Genomic DNA, 12,471 nt, shown 5'->3' on the forward strand with positions numbered 1-12,471 from the left:
AACTGTACTTGTCTTTTTGTGACGGGCTCATTTCACTCAGAGCAATGTCCCCACGGTCCATCCACGTGGAGTCGGTGCCGCAATCTTCCTCCTTTTTCAGGCTGAGCAGCAGTGCACCACGTGGCCAGACGACATCTGTCCACCCACTGATGGTCACCTGGGTTGCTTCTTCCTCTTGGCTACTGTGTTACATCACTTTTAAACTTATCTGAGGAAATAAAAATCCTGTTTTGCCTTCAAACTCACCATTTTTCATCCAAGAAAAGACAAGCTTTTCTTTAAGGTGAGAAACTTTGCACTGTTTCTTTTTCTTCTTGAACTTGGATTTCCACCCCATTGCTCCGGGATGTCAAGTGAACAGAATGTACTGTTATGTAGTATTGACCACCCGGCCCAAAGTTTGAATTCTAACAATTTTCTGTGATCAGTTTATGCCCGTCAGAGTTAGCCTTCTGGCCTGTCCTGAAGGACGTCACAGTAACACACAATGCGTGAGACGGCAGGTGCTGCAGACGTGGTGAGCACACGGGCTGAAGGCCCATGTGCACTTTCTCAGAAACGTGTCCCCTGGCGGCATGCACTGGGCTCTTGTTGCCACCGGCTCCTGCTTTGTGGGTGAGTACTGCTCGTGGGTCTGTGCTGTTTTGCTTACAGGCACGTGGGAGCCCGTTCACATCCATGGATTACTGTCACAGTGACACCCGCAGTCTCTCTGCCCTTCCAGGCCAGGCGCTGACACCCTGGCTGTGTCTGATGGCTCCGTCATGCTGACGGCACAGCATGGGACCACGGCAGACAGTGGCACTCAGGACGGGAGCCTACCTCTCAGGCTGCGAGGGTACTGTCTCTCGGGGCTCAGGTTCAGCAAAGCTTCCAGAAGGCCGAGGCCTGTGCAGTGACTGTCCCCTGGAAGGTCCTCGTGAAGCCCAGCTACACAGGCTCCTGTGTGACACCCTGATACAGGCAAGCTACATTCGATGTCACTCACGACATTTGAAATACTATGGATTAGAACCACCAGTCCCTGTTCCCACACCCTGGCAGAGGGAGGATGGGTCAATCTGTCGGCTAATAAACCCCTAAGCTCGAAAGTTCACCCCAAAGCGGGAAAGGAGTAGAAAACTCTACAGTCATTAACGGGACTTGGGGTTGCCTGGCGGGGCTTGGAGAAGGGGACATGAAGGACTACTGCCAAAGGGAAAACAAGTTGCAGAGGCTGTCAGTACCAGGAAGGCACATATCTTGGCTTCACTGTCTGATGGGGAGGAGGTGGTCCTGGTGTTTCCTGCGGCAGCTCCTGGGGCCCTGAGGCAGGTGACTGCCCTCCACGGCCTGCCCAGTGCCCTGCTTGAAGCAGCTGGCTCAGTTCAGACTGACATACCTGCAGTCCAGCCCAAGCCCCATGGGCCCTAGACGAGGCTGGGCCTGGTCCCCGGTGGGTGGGGGATCGGCCTTACTGGATCGCAGACCTGTGTCACTTGTTCTACAAATTGGCTCAGGACACACAATGTGCTGCCTACAGGGGATGTGACAGTGACCAAGCTGATCCCCACGGCCAAGGAGTGCAGGATGGTGGGACAGTCTGGAGTCACCGTTCCTAGCCCAGGGACACCGCTCAGGCAGGAGTGTGGCAGGGGCCCCAGGGGTGTACCCTGGACCTCGAGTGTGGGACGTGTGAGTGTGTGGCTGTGTGAGGGCCTGTGTGACGAGTGTGTGACAGTTACTGCAAGTGAGACTGTACGTACAGAGTGTATGTATGTGTGAAACACATACGTGTGTCTGAGTGGCATATGTGTGGGGACTCCAGGGAGGACCGAGGCTTGTACAGAGTGTATGCATGTGTGAAACACATACGTGTGTCTGAGTGGCATATGTGTGAGGACTCCAGGGAGGACCGAGGCGTGTCATGGTGGCCCAGAGCCAACGTGCGTCCCCACGACAGTGATGAACCTTATAGGCTGGGGTGTGACAGGTGGTATGTGTTGGATGGCTTTACCCTTGGCCGGGCGGCTCTGTGAACCCCCTGCCCTTGGAGCTGTAATGACCAGGGTACCACAGGAGGTGTGGTCGGACCCCACACCCGGCTCTGAGATCATAGCTCGGTAGGTGCCAACCTTGGAGGTGTGGCTGGTCACAATCTCGGCGGCCACCCAGGTGCTGACGTCATCTGCACTTCTCAAAAGGTGTAACAGGTACTTGTCCTGGACGTAATTGGGCAGAAATAAGCTGCTGGTTTTGGCCAACAGAGACTCGGAGCTGGCTCTGGAAAAGACAGAGAGGCCGGCTGTGCGGAAGGCCCGGCTCGGACCGTCTGCGACACCAGCATCTCCTTTTGGCCAAGAGTGTCCATGAGACTCTTAGGTGAAGCCCCCCCACCGCCAGCCCCTCCTGCCAGCCATCTGTCCCAGGACACTGGGGCCGACACCACAGATGGACACTCACTTGGGAATGGCCACACTTTTGTCCGTGACACCCAGGGCCCGTGAGTTTAGGAAGTGGACGGGATGGCACTTTTGAAACAACTCCTGCCAGAAACAAGGACACAGAGGGTCAGGGCACCTTCCCTCAGGACCTCGTGGTCAAGCCTGGGGGTGACGGGGGCATCTCTGCAGTCACAGGCTCAGTACCCGCCCAGTGTGCTGCAAGGCCCAGCCCTGGCGGCTCTGGTGTCTGCCCAGCTGTGATCGTGCTGGGTCTCGGTCACCGCTGTCATCTGTGAGGATGGTGGGGCCCAGGATGGTGGAGGGCCATGCAGGGGATGCCTGGGGGCGGGGCTCCAGAAAAGGGGTGAAGGAGCCTGGAGATGCCTGAGCCCTGCAGAGGAGGGGCCCAAAGGGCCACCATCCGTCCGCCCAGCTACAGGACGTGAGACCGTTGTCCCACTGCAGCCTGCAGGGCGCCCTCTCGTGCTCTGGAGATGGGAGTGTGGGGGACGTAGGCGCTGGTAGGCGGTGGGCCCCATGTGCCCTTTGTGGGCCCAGAGCCAATGCCCCTCCTGAGCCCCCCTTAGGTGGCGGCTGCCAGTGGCCCGTGCATCTGGCAGTTGCCCCCATCACATATGTGTGTAGCCCTCCAGCAAACATCTGTGGGGCCCGCGCCCTCCACCCAGCCTGGCTGGACCTCACCTGCTGTAGCAGCGTCAGCTGGGTGAAGAGCTGCTGGGTGCTGTACTCTGTCAGGAAGTAGGGCCCCTTGGCGCTGGCCTTGGTGTAGGGGCCGCAGAAGTCCTCGAAGAAGCAGGGCTTGGGCAGGGCGGACGCAATGGTGTACTGGTGCTCCTTGTGGTGGGGCAGCGCCAGCCCGTTGCCCCGAGACAGCCTCCAGGGGAAACTCTGCGGGACCAGCAGGGTCAGAGGGCGGGCAGGGCACCAGGCCGGCTCTAGGCCCAGGACCCTTCAGACGGGCTCAGCTACAGCCAGTCCATGGGTCTCCTGCCCACGGACACCTGCCCTGGTCATTTCAGCAGGTCCCCCATGGACGGAGCCGCTGAGGTTCGGGGCTGTCCCTATATGTTATGGAAAGGTTCCCTCAGACCCTGCCCCAACCCAGGCCATTTCCTGACAGTGGTTTCTCCACCTGGATCTCTGGCCCCAGGGTCAGAAAGGGGACGTCATCTGAGTGCCTGACCCTGCCCAGGGTGAGCGGACAGGACGTGTAACCCCACAGGGCTGGTCCCAGGCCTGGCAGCATGGGAGCGTGTGTGCACGTACAGGGCGTGTGTATGCTCAGTGCACGTGGATGCACTGTGTGTATGTGCTGCACACGCATGTGAGGTGCCGCGGGCTGCGGAAGGCCCCACCTTGCGGGAGGTGCCGTCTTCGGAGAACCTCTTACAGATGGCATTGAGAGGTCTGCTGTCCTCCTCGGCGTCCTTGGGGTCCTCCAGGCCTGTGCCGCGGGGGCCGCCCTCGGCCCACCGGTCTGCACCCACCTCCAGGAGGCCGAGCAGGTGCTCCGCGGAGCCATCCAGGGGCAGGACCTGGACAGAAGCCCAGGGGTCACTGCTGCTTCCCAGACAGGCAGGGGTTCCTACTTGCAGAGCGCTGCCTACAGGCCATTCTGGCCATTGGCCTGCCTAGCGGTCACCTTGGAGGAGATGAAGTCCTCGAGCCTCCCCAGCAGCCCGGCGTTGCCCATGAAGTCCACGGCGTAGCAATCCTCCACCCAGGCCTGCAGGAGGCAGAAGCTCCTCTTGTAGATCCTGGTGAAGGTCGATGTGGGGTCTTGCTGGGCTCTGGAGGCAGATGGAGGAGGCCTGAGCCGCCCAGGGTCCCCTGCCAACACCGTGGGACCTGTCCTGCCTGGGTCACCCCGCCAAACAAGGGGGTGAATATGGGGTCTGAATGCAGGTCTGCCTTCAAGGGGGCATTTCAGCCCTGACCCTGCCTGCCCAGGCGCGGCAGACAGCAGGCAGCCCACAACGGGGGCCCAGGGCTCAGCGTCTGGGGCAGGTCCAGTGCCTCTCCTGTACCTGCCACCCCCACAGCCAGTGCACAGGACACCAGAGGGCAGGAAGCCACGGGAGGGTGCTCCCAAAAGGCTGGGGGGAGCCTGGCTGCACACGTGGAGAGTCGGGGTAGGGGGCCTCCCGTGAGCCCCTCCTCCATAAGGAGAAAGCAAATGCCGATGGCCCCAGGCTCCCAGCCTGCTAAGAGGGTACACAGTGGTGTGGGGTGGGGGCTGACAAGCCAGCTCAGAGCGGCCGGAACGGTCTACCTACCACCCTCCACCCCAGCTGGTCGGCTGTGGGGATGCTGCAGGTGGCGGCTGGTAGCTTGTAGGGTCTCCTCCCCCTCAGTGTCCTGGTACTGCCCACCCTTCCCCTTCCCCATGGGGGTCAGCAGCCTCTTCTGGCTGGGACACCTTCATCCCCTCCTGCCACTGCCTGCTCCCTTGCCTCCTCCTTTTCCTGCCGCCGGGCTCTGCCCTCATCCCTCGTCAGGGTCACCAGGGACCACGTCTGTCACCTGCCCTTCACAGCCAGCAAACGAGGTGCTGGGTGCCGTGCGGCTCGCGTACCTGGCCAGGGAGCTGCTGATGCGGTCGAGTAGGAAGTGCAGGAAGTCGTGCGGCGTGCAGAAGTAGCGGAAGGTGTAGAGGAACTGCTGCACGTAGCCCTCCAGGAAGGCGCCACTGCGGGTGGGGGTGGGCGTCAGACCGGAGGACCTACCTGTGCGGTGCGGGGGCTGCCGCAGCCTTCACTGGGGTGCTGGGATCTGTGCATGGGAGCGTCAGCGAGTGTGTGAGTGCTGTGTGAGCATGAACGAGTTCTGTGTGAGTGTGGAGCTGAAAGGCCCACCCAGGACGCAGGGCTGTCTGTGGCCATGGTGGGCAGAGCAGTGGAGGGGTGGGGTGGGGGTGCTGGGGTGGCCCAGGGTTCCCGTGTCACTGGGTGTCAGTGGACGGCACACCTGCACTCATCAGGGAGCCTCATGAATCCAGTCAGTGCTCACGCCCAGAGGCGGCAGCTGCAGAAATGCCAGCATCCCTGGGAGCCAGACAATTGTGGGGTGTTTTGACTCAGGGAAATGGATGGGATCCAGGCGTGTCCCTGAGGTGCCTGTGTGTGTGTGAGAAGCCCACTGGGTAAGTTAATCATGCTGAGACCCCTGGGCCCAGGCCCACAGATTTGTGTGTGGTGGGGCCTGTGGCTCTGAGTTCACTCAGGCCAGGAGTCTGGCAAAGGGGGCACGTGGCAGCTAACACATCAGCTTAAACCTCTGGTGAAAATCTTTGCTACATAAAAACGTGCGGCCGTCTCAGAGACGCAGGCCGAGGCTTTCCCCATCTCTCCCGCCTCCTGTGGGCCCATCTCTCTGTTCCCCTTCCCTTCTGCTCGCAGGAGCCGAGGCCCATGCCCGCTGGGGCACCAGGGGCTGCACCTGGAGTAGAGGTACGCCATGAGCCCCAGCGGGGTGCCGGCCTGCAGGACGCGGGCCTTCCCGTGGTGGCTGCTGCGCGGGTGCTTGCTGACGTTGTAGAAAATGAGGGACGAACACTCGTCCAGGGGGCTGAAGTCCAGTGTGTCACAGGGGGCGGACGCGACGTTCACCACCACCGGCAAGGTGCAGGGCTCCAGGCCCCACCACTCCGCATACGTGACCTGGGAGGGGAGGGTGGGTCACCAATGTCGGCTGACCCGCTGCCACCAGGTGTGTGCGGGACAAGGGTGCCCAGTCACCCCACCACAGACCCCAGGGGCTGGCGCAACTTATGGTCCCTCAAAAATCAGGTTGGTTTTTTTTTAACGACTGATTTTCAAGGTTTTAACAGTAGGAAACCCACACGAGGGAGGGAACAGAGATGGAGAACTCGCCTGTAGGTACTTCTTCACCAGCCCGAGGAACTGCACCTTGGACTTCATTTCCTCCAGCTGGCCCTTCAGCTTGGACAGCATGGTCTTGACCTCGGAGCCTGGGGGCAGCGCAGAGTCAGCCACCATGGCTGTGGCCCCTGGCCACCTGTGCAGGCCGGGTGCACACGTTCCTACCTTTACTCCGCTTCTCCTTCTGTAAGAGCTTCTGGTAGAACTTCAGAGTCTTCCGGTAGTTCCTTTTCTCCATCATGAGCTGCTGCTCCAGCTCCTGCGGGGGAAAGCTGGTGAGTCCCCGGCAGCCACCCTCCCTCTAGGTCTCTGTGGCCTTGGGCAGCACTCAGAAGTACTTGCCTCTGCTGGCCCGGAGTCACTTTTCCGCAGGGCCCACGCAGGACGAAAACATGTTAGCATGTGGGGACACACGGGGACACAGGGCTCATGAGGATGTCTTCAGGGGAGTGCCAGCTTGCAGTGAGGGAACGTGTCCGTGTGCAAGTGGGGGTCAGAGCCCTGCTATGGGTGGCCCAGGGTAGACACAGGAGGCGAGGCACACAGGCGAGTCTCTCAGTCAACTCATGCTTGCAAAGTGGATTTGACTGACCCACTTAAAAAAGTGTGGCCAAAAAAAGTGAGGCAACTGGCATTCTATCACCCTTTACTAACTGTCCCCGAGAACTCCAGGTCCTCACAGGCCCCCAGGACGAAAATGCGGGCAGAGGAGGGTAGAGGTCTGCGTCCAATGCTGGGACCTCCTGGGATGTGGCTCTGCTTCTCCGGGCCTACGCTTCTGGAGAGTTCTCCAGACATCACATTAGTCAGGAGACTGGGCACCTGGGACCACGCCTCCTTCAGGCCTCCCGGTCTGGGGGTCAGTCACGGGGTGGCAGCTGTCACCACCAGGCACGTGTGGTCCCAGCCTCTGTCGGCCGCTCCTCGGCCACAGGCGCGCCCACCAAGGCCCCACCCCACATTCTGGGGCCCCTTGTCTCAGCAAATCTGCCCTTGTGGAACAACCCCAACCCTTCGCCTTCTGCCGGCTGCCTCTCCTTGGACCATGGAGGCTGCAGCTGCCAGAGGCCTGGGCCAACCTCCCCAGGACACATCCTGCGCTGCTCTGGCAGCACTTGTAACAGGATGCCCCAGGACACATGAGGGGTCAGACCCCAGCGATGAGCCCCTGCTGCCAGCCTATGTGGGACTTCTGCCCAGAGAGCTGAGGACAGCGGAGGCTTCAGCCAGGTCACATCCCCATGAGGGAAGCAGCCCCAAGACCCCCAGGCTGCAGAGGAGCCGGGCCCCCAGCTCTGCTTCATGTCCCAGCAGCACTGGGCCCCGCTCCTTCCTGGAGAACTTCTGTCTCCAGGAAGAAGCTGCCACGTCCTCCCAGGAAGAGCCACAGGCTTGCCTGGCCGTGGCTGCCCCACCCCTGCTGTTGCCCACAGTCCTGTGGACACAGCCTGGTCCCCACCACACAAAGGATGGGCAGGGAAGCCCGAGGACAGGCTGGCTCAGGTCAACAAATGGTAGCAATGACCAGGGTCCAGACAGGACCCATCCTTTTGTGGGGAGGACAGCCTGTGTGCCCACCTGCCTCCGGGCTCCCAGCTCAGGGCTGAGGGGTAGGTGGTCCTGGGCTCCCACTGAGTGGGGCCTCAAGTTCCAGGGGGGCTTTGGCTGGGCTGTGAGGTCAGTTTTTCCTGCAGGAACAGCATGGGTGTGGAGGGGCCACGGTGAGGGCCGGGGCAGGGGGCAGAGGCCCAGGGACCCTGAGGCCCTGGAGAAACTGCGCCCTGGTAGCTGGGCAGGGGGCCCAGGCCCCAAGCACCACATGGACAGGGGTGTTCACCTGAAAGCAGATGCACCCATGTGCTCATTTGGGGAAACTGAATCAGCTCAAATGCAAACAAGATTCCCCGATCTCATCATCCTGCGACAGTGGCCTCTGCTTTGTTGACGCATTTGTTGCTGAACAATTCTGCAAAATGAAAAGCGCAGGACGTGTTTCTATTTAAACACTTGAATGCCCTCTATCTGCTGGTTCTACAGAGAACGTGGTCCCGCGGCTGAGTCCTTCCAGGAGCTGGTATGTTGACTGCAGGGCAGTAGATGGTTGGCACCACCTGGCCAGGGCTGCAGGCAGGTGGTGCAGACTGAGCACAGCACAGCCCTCTGCCTGGTCTCCAGGTCCCCAGGGACCTCCGGGCTTGGCCGTGTGCAAACTGCAGGGGAGGCCGGCACCTGGGAAGGGCTGCAGTGATCTCCACAGAAACACGTGAGGCACCACTCTCGACGAGGCTGCTGAGTGTCGCTACAAGCTGCCCCAAACTGGTGGAGCCTTCGTTTCCCTGGGACAGTGTTTCAGAGAGCCCGGGCTCTGACGTCACACTGCTTGGCTCCCCCATTTGATACCTGGCCGCCCCTCGGCACTGTCGCCGGGGTGGGGAGAGAGCACCAAGGGCCGCGTGCAGAACCTGTGCCTCCAACGTGGGGCCACCAGCCACAGGTGGCGTCTCTAGTACTGAATGAAAGGAAAATGCCAATGCCTCCATCATGGGACCACACTTCAAGTGCTCAGAAGTCACACACCGCCCGTGGCCACCCTGCAGACCATGCAAATCTGGAACATTCATGGAGGGAAGTCCTGTTGATGGCACCAGTTGACACATGGCAGCAAGTGCTGGTGGTCCCGAGGAGCTGTGTTCACAGTAGGACTCGCCTCTCCTGTCTGGACGTCCGGTCTGAGTGAGGCCTGAGGGCCCCGCAGCGCCTTGCATGCAAGCTTCTCTGTGATCCTTTCTGAGGACAGTGGCGGTGAAACTGGCTGACATTCCCACAGCCTAAGAGGGCAGGATGGCTGGAGCCCTGCATCCTAGAGCTCTCCTCCTTCCAGGGCGGCTCAGGGGGTCCCCTGCATAAGGCTGCGTGAAGCCCCACGACCTCTTTGTCCTCTTATCCAGATGCTGATGTGGACCAATCCCCCAGAGCGGGTCTGAGGGCAGAGGCCACAGGACGCGCTGCGGTCTGCTCCTGTATCCGGGAGTGTCTCGGGAACCTCAGTTTATGAAGTTAGGTGTGAAGCTCGTCAACTTCACACGCTACTGAACGGCAGCCCAATTCTTCAAAAAGGGCTGTTTTAACTGATTTTAAAGATAAACCTACATGGATTAAAATTCAAAACAGCACCAAGGATGACGGAGAAGGAAACATTCGAGCGGGGTGTCACCTAACAGTGACACTCTGGCAGAAGCACAAGAAACTTGACCGCAGGCTGACTTGGACCAGCTGGGTCCAAATAAAACATTTAGGTGCTTTGTGAATTTACGTGTCTTCCTGGCCTGACCCAACTGAAGGCTTTTTCATACAGTTAAGAGCATTAGTTCATTGGAGACAGAACTGTGAATGCGTGAGGCAGAACCCAGGCACATTGGCTACTGGGTTTTAACGAACCTGAAGGCGACCGAACATCGGGGCGCAGACAAACCACAGAGGGAGCTGGAAAAGCCAGGAATTGTAGACAGAGAAAAAGAGATGAACTGAAACCAGAGCCAATACTGAAAACAACGGCTGCTAGCAGCAGGAAGGAAGTCAGAGCCCCAGAAGTGTTGCAGTGCTGGGCACACGAGAACACGGGCATACACACGCAACACGGCCCACAGCCACACACATGTACACGGGCCCGTGGCCCATGCTGGCAGGTACACAGGTGCACGTCAGCCCGTGCTGGTGGACGGCTGCTGCCATGTGGGTCCGTGCCCTCAGCTGCCTGGGCCTGTTGCACACACGCTCTTTCTTTGGGTAGCAAACGTGAAATGTGTCCGTGCCTGTCGTTTTTGTTTTAAAACAGACACAGTGGGTTCTCAAAGAGAAATGGGAAACTACAGCCATGGGCTGGTCTCCTCCAACCCAGCCATGATGCAGAGAAGGGCCCAGGAAACTCACCTGCCTGCATTCAGGTTCCAGGACAGCCGTCTTCCCAGGTGAGCAGGAAAAAAGGGAAACAAAGTCATTCCTCGTTGCCTGCCCCACGGCGTCTCCCCAAACCACCTCGCCTCCTCCAGACTGTCCCCCACAGGAGCCACCTGCATAGTGACAGCGGAGCCAAGCAGGGTTCCCAGGAGTGGCTGCTCCTGGATTGGTGTTTCAGAGACGGGAGGCCCAGGGAAACCTGCTTGTCCCAACCACACGCCACGACCACACAGGAACGGATGCCGGCACCCAGCAGAGTCTTTGACCCAAGCTGGTCTGAGAGCCCACTTTCAAGAACAATCTAAGTGAGATGCAGGGGTGACCCAGGCTCGCCAGGGGGGTGTCTCCCTGCAAGGGGCCGCCACTCTGAGAACATGGCTTGAGGAAAGGTCCCCGTCAGCCTAGACCAGGCACCCCCACAGGGAACCCTTGGGGCACCAGACAAGCTTGCTTGTGGAACTGCCACCCCCTACCTCCTGCCCACAGCTGTCACAAGGACGTGACTGCTGTCAGCAAGTGTGACCTGTGCATCAGAAGGTGGCCTATGACGTCAGAGGGTGACCTGTGACATCAAAGGACATGATCTATGGCATTACAGGACAAGTTGGACTCTTGGGGTGAAGCTGTTGGGAGAGTCCACATGGATCCAGGGAGCTGCCTCTGAAAGGGTCACGTGTGCCTTCAGGCTGGGGGTCGCAGGCACCCCCGCCTCCCACACTCACTGGCCCCAGCAGCAGTGACAGGACCGTGCAGATGATGGACGCTGTGGACGCCGGGGCTCCGAGATGAGGGGAGGGCAGAGGAAGCCACCAGGGACGCGGCTGGCCCCGCCCCCATCTCGGCTAAGATTCAATGGAAATGCGCCTGCAAGCCTCCTTTCAATCCTCAAGTCCCCAAGGCCAAAGCTGATCTCTCCCCCACTTTTTCTGTTCTTTGACTCATTTCAAAAACTTTTATTGTGAAAACTTCCACTGTGACAAGATATACATAAAATTTACCATTTTAACCCTTTTTCATCATGCAGTTCAGGGGTATTAAGCACATTTACACAGTTGTGCAGCCGTCGCCACCCTCACCCCCAAACCTCTCCATCTTCCCGACAGACTGACCCCCTCAGACACTAAGCCCTGGCCCCGGCCCCACCATTCTGCGTCTGTGTCTATGATTGTGACGACTCTAGGGACGTGCTGTGCTCTAAGTGGGATCACACAGTGCTGCCCCCGTGTGACGGCTTGTTCCACTCAGCGTGACGTCCTCCAGGTCCGTCCAGGAGCAGGTGCCAGGTGTCCTCCTGCTTGTCTGAAGACTAAACAACACCCGTCTGACGGAACACGTGCGCTTATCCTCCATCTGTCCATGGACACTTGGCCGCGTCCACCTCCCAGCCACCTGAGTCACGCCGCTGTGAAGGAGGCGTGCACACACCTGCTTCCCATCATTGGGTGCACAGCACAGCCGTGGAGTTGCCAGGGCACAGGGTAGTCCCACCATTAATTTTGTGTTTTATTGTTTATTTATTTTGTCAGTTTCAAGTGATTAGGCAGTTATACACCTCACAAAGAGATCACCCTAAAAAGTCTGTTTCACATCTGACACTGCACATACTCATCACAGTATTATTGCCGATGTTCCCCAATCTGTGCTTTATATCCCCGGGACTGTTTGTTTAAATTACAGTTGATGTTCTACTGTTAATTTCTGAGCCGTCGTACTGTCTTCCGCAGCGAGTTTTCCATTTTCCTCTCCTGCACTATTTTCCATTTTCACCAACAGTGCTCAGGTTTTCGTTTCTCCACATCATGCCAACACGTGTAGTTTTCTTTTTTAAATTAAAAAGTATTATAATAGCCACCTAGTGGGTGTGAGGTGGTGTCTCACTGTGGTTTTAACTTGCTTTTTCCTGATGACTAAGGACGTTGAGTATCCTTTCATGGGCTTTTCGGCCATTTGTGTATTTCCTTTGGAGAAATGCCTACCTAAGTCCTTTGCTCACTTTTTCACTGGGTTGTCTGTTTTTTGTTGAGTTTTGGAGTGCTTAGTATATTCTGTATTAAACTCTTATCAAATACATGACTTGCAAACATTTTCTTCCCTTCTGTGGGTGTCTTTTGTTGATAGTTTCTTTTGATGCACAAAAGCTTTTAATTTTAATGAAGTGCAATTCAGTTATTTTTACTTTTGTTGCCTTT

General features: G+C 58.4%; 1 protein-coding gene across 1 annotated transcript in view; it reads right to left on the minus strand.

Annotated features, from left to right (window-relative positions):
- Positions 1–12,471, minus strand: part of KNDC1 (kinase non-catalytic C-lobe domain containing 1) — a 51,835-nt gene that overhangs the window by 5,466 nt on the left and 33,898 nt on the right. The window contains exons 18-26 of the mRNA XM_033131018.1: positions 6,491–6,584; positions 6,317–6,414; positions 5,883–6,103; positions 5,020–5,133; positions 4,087–4,234; positions 3,800–3,979; positions 3,126–3,332; positions 2,443–2,525; positions 2,115–2,262 (exon numbers count right to left, since the gene is read on the minus strand). Of these exons, the coding sequence (XP_032986909.1) occupies positions 2,115–2,262; positions 2,443–2,525; positions 3,126–3,332; positions 3,800–3,979; positions 4,087–4,234; positions 5,020–5,133; positions 5,883–6,103; positions 6,317–6,414; positions 6,491–6,584 (1,293 nt within the window). The remainder of the gene's footprint in view (positions 1–2,114; positions 2,263–2,442; positions 2,526–3,125; positions 3,333–3,799; positions 3,980–4,086; positions 4,235–5,019; positions 5,134–5,882; positions 6,104–6,316; positions 6,415–6,490; positions 6,585–12,471) is intronic.

This window comes from Rhinolophus ferrumequinum, chromosome 16, assembly GCF_004115265.2.
Source record: "Rhinolophus ferrumequinum isolate MPI-CBG mRhiFer1 chromosome 16, mRhiFer1_v1.p, whole genome shotgun sequence".
In the NCBI taxonomy this organism is placed as follows: domain Eukaryota; kingdom Metazoa; phylum Chordata; class Mammalia; order Chiroptera; family Rhinolophidae; genus Rhinolophus; species Rhinolophus ferrumequinum.